The 1,522-nt window shown below is 52.3% G+C and overlaps 1 protein-coding gene across 4 annotated transcripts in view; it reads right to left on the reverse strand.

The window, feature by feature from the left end:
- Positions 1–246: 246 nt before the first annotated feature.
- The window catches only part of st7 (suppression of tumorigenicity 7), a 15,735-nt gene continuing 14,459 nt past the window's right edge, over positions 247–1,522 (reverse strand). For 2 of the 4 annotated variants that reach the window (XM_087292648.1, XM_087292649.1), the window contains exons 14-16: positions 1,486–1,522; positions 1,031–1,170; positions 247–561 (exon numbers count right to left, since the gene is read on the reverse strand). The exon at positions 1,486–1,522 is cut by the window's right edge and continues 56 nt beyond it. In XM_087292648.1, coding sequence (XP_087148774.1) covers positions 466–561; positions 1,031–1,170; positions 1,486–1,522 — 273 coding nt within the window. In that variant the 3' untranslated portion in view covers positions 247–465. 4 annotated transcript variants of the gene reach the window in all.

Here is a 1,522-nt window from a genome sequence, read left to right on the forward strand (position 1 = left end):
GTCATTATTATTGCACAGCGGCTCTATTCTAATATAAACCATCATCATTAACCTCCGAGCGCAGATCTTCCCCTGCTAGACTTACAACAACACTCCATCTGCTGATGTGGCCGTCACATGACCAGCCGTGCTGTGTTCTGATTGGCTGGAGCTGCATCCGCCCGACAGCAAGAGCAGCAGAAATGAAGAGCATCAGCACTCAGAGGACTCAGAGACGAGAGTTTCCCTCAGAGACAGACGCGTGTGTTGCAGCAGTACAGAAATCCTTTATTGTTGTATTGTTTTCTCATTTACTGATGGCCTGTAAAAGTCTGGAACAGATGAGATCAGGGGAATAAACTCCGTCTGCCGTCGGCTGGGCTTCTGCTCCGGGCACTTCTGAAGAACTTGGCACCTCAGTCAATGTGAGCTGATATGGAGAGTGTGTGTGTGTGTGTGTGTGTGTGTGTGTGTGTGTGATAGTGTTCAGATCCGCGTCAGCTGATGCCACAGGCTGGAGGGAAGAATACTCTCCACCTTCTCCATGATGAAGTTCAGCGGCGCGAACAGAGTGCTGAGAAACTGATGGAGGAACACAACACACAGAGTCCACATCAGAAGCAGAACAGCTTATCTCACACACACGCACACATACGCACACACACACACGTGCACGCACACGCTCAGGGGCTCCGACCCTCTAATTAACGCTCCACCCCCCTGAAGGACATCATTTACATAAGAAATCCCTTGATCTGACGTGCGTCTTAAATACAGTTAATAACTGAAAAATTTGATAATTAAATGGAGCGGCACGGTGGCTCAGTGGTGTCGCACTGTGGCCTCACAGCAAGAAGGTCGCTGGTTTGAGTCTCGGCTGGGTCAGTTGGTGTTTCTGTGTGGAGTTTGCATGTTCTCCCCGTGTTGGTGTGGGTTTCCTCCGGGTGCTCCGGTTTCCCCCACAGTCCAAACACATGCGCTATAGGGGAACTGATCAACTACACTGGCCGTAGTGTATGAGTGTGTGTGTGTGTGTGTGTGTGTGACTCACGGCTTTAGCGAAGACTCCCATGAGCTCGGGGAACTGGTGTGTGAGCAGCGCCAGCATCGCCGTGAAGGAGCAGAGCCCCGCCGTGAAGAGGATGAAGAACGGCAGCTCCTTCTTAGGGTACACCGACACCTCGTGGAACACTGCTTACACACGCACAAACACACAGGTGCACAGAAACACACACGCACGCACGCACGCAAGCACACGCACGCACACACACACACACAGACACAGACACACACACACACAGACACATACACGAACGCACGCACGCACGCACAGAGACACACGCGCACACACACACACACAGACACACACACACACAGACACACACACACACACACACACACACACACACACACACACACACACACACACACACACTCAGTGTTAACTGCCACTGTGGGTCAGCTGGTCCGGCAGTGAGTCGGAGGTGATGCAGGAGAATCTCTTACTTGGTAGCAGCTCTCTGTCGGCCGTCTCTGTGCAGAC

Source organism: Danio rerio, chromosome 18, assembly GCF_052040795.2.
Source record: "Danio rerio strain M-AB ecotype USA chromosome 18, GRCz13ab, whole genome shotgun sequence".
In the NCBI taxonomy this organism is placed as follows: Eukaryota; Metazoa; Chordata; class Actinopteri; order Cypriniformes; family Danionidae; genus Danio; species Danio rerio.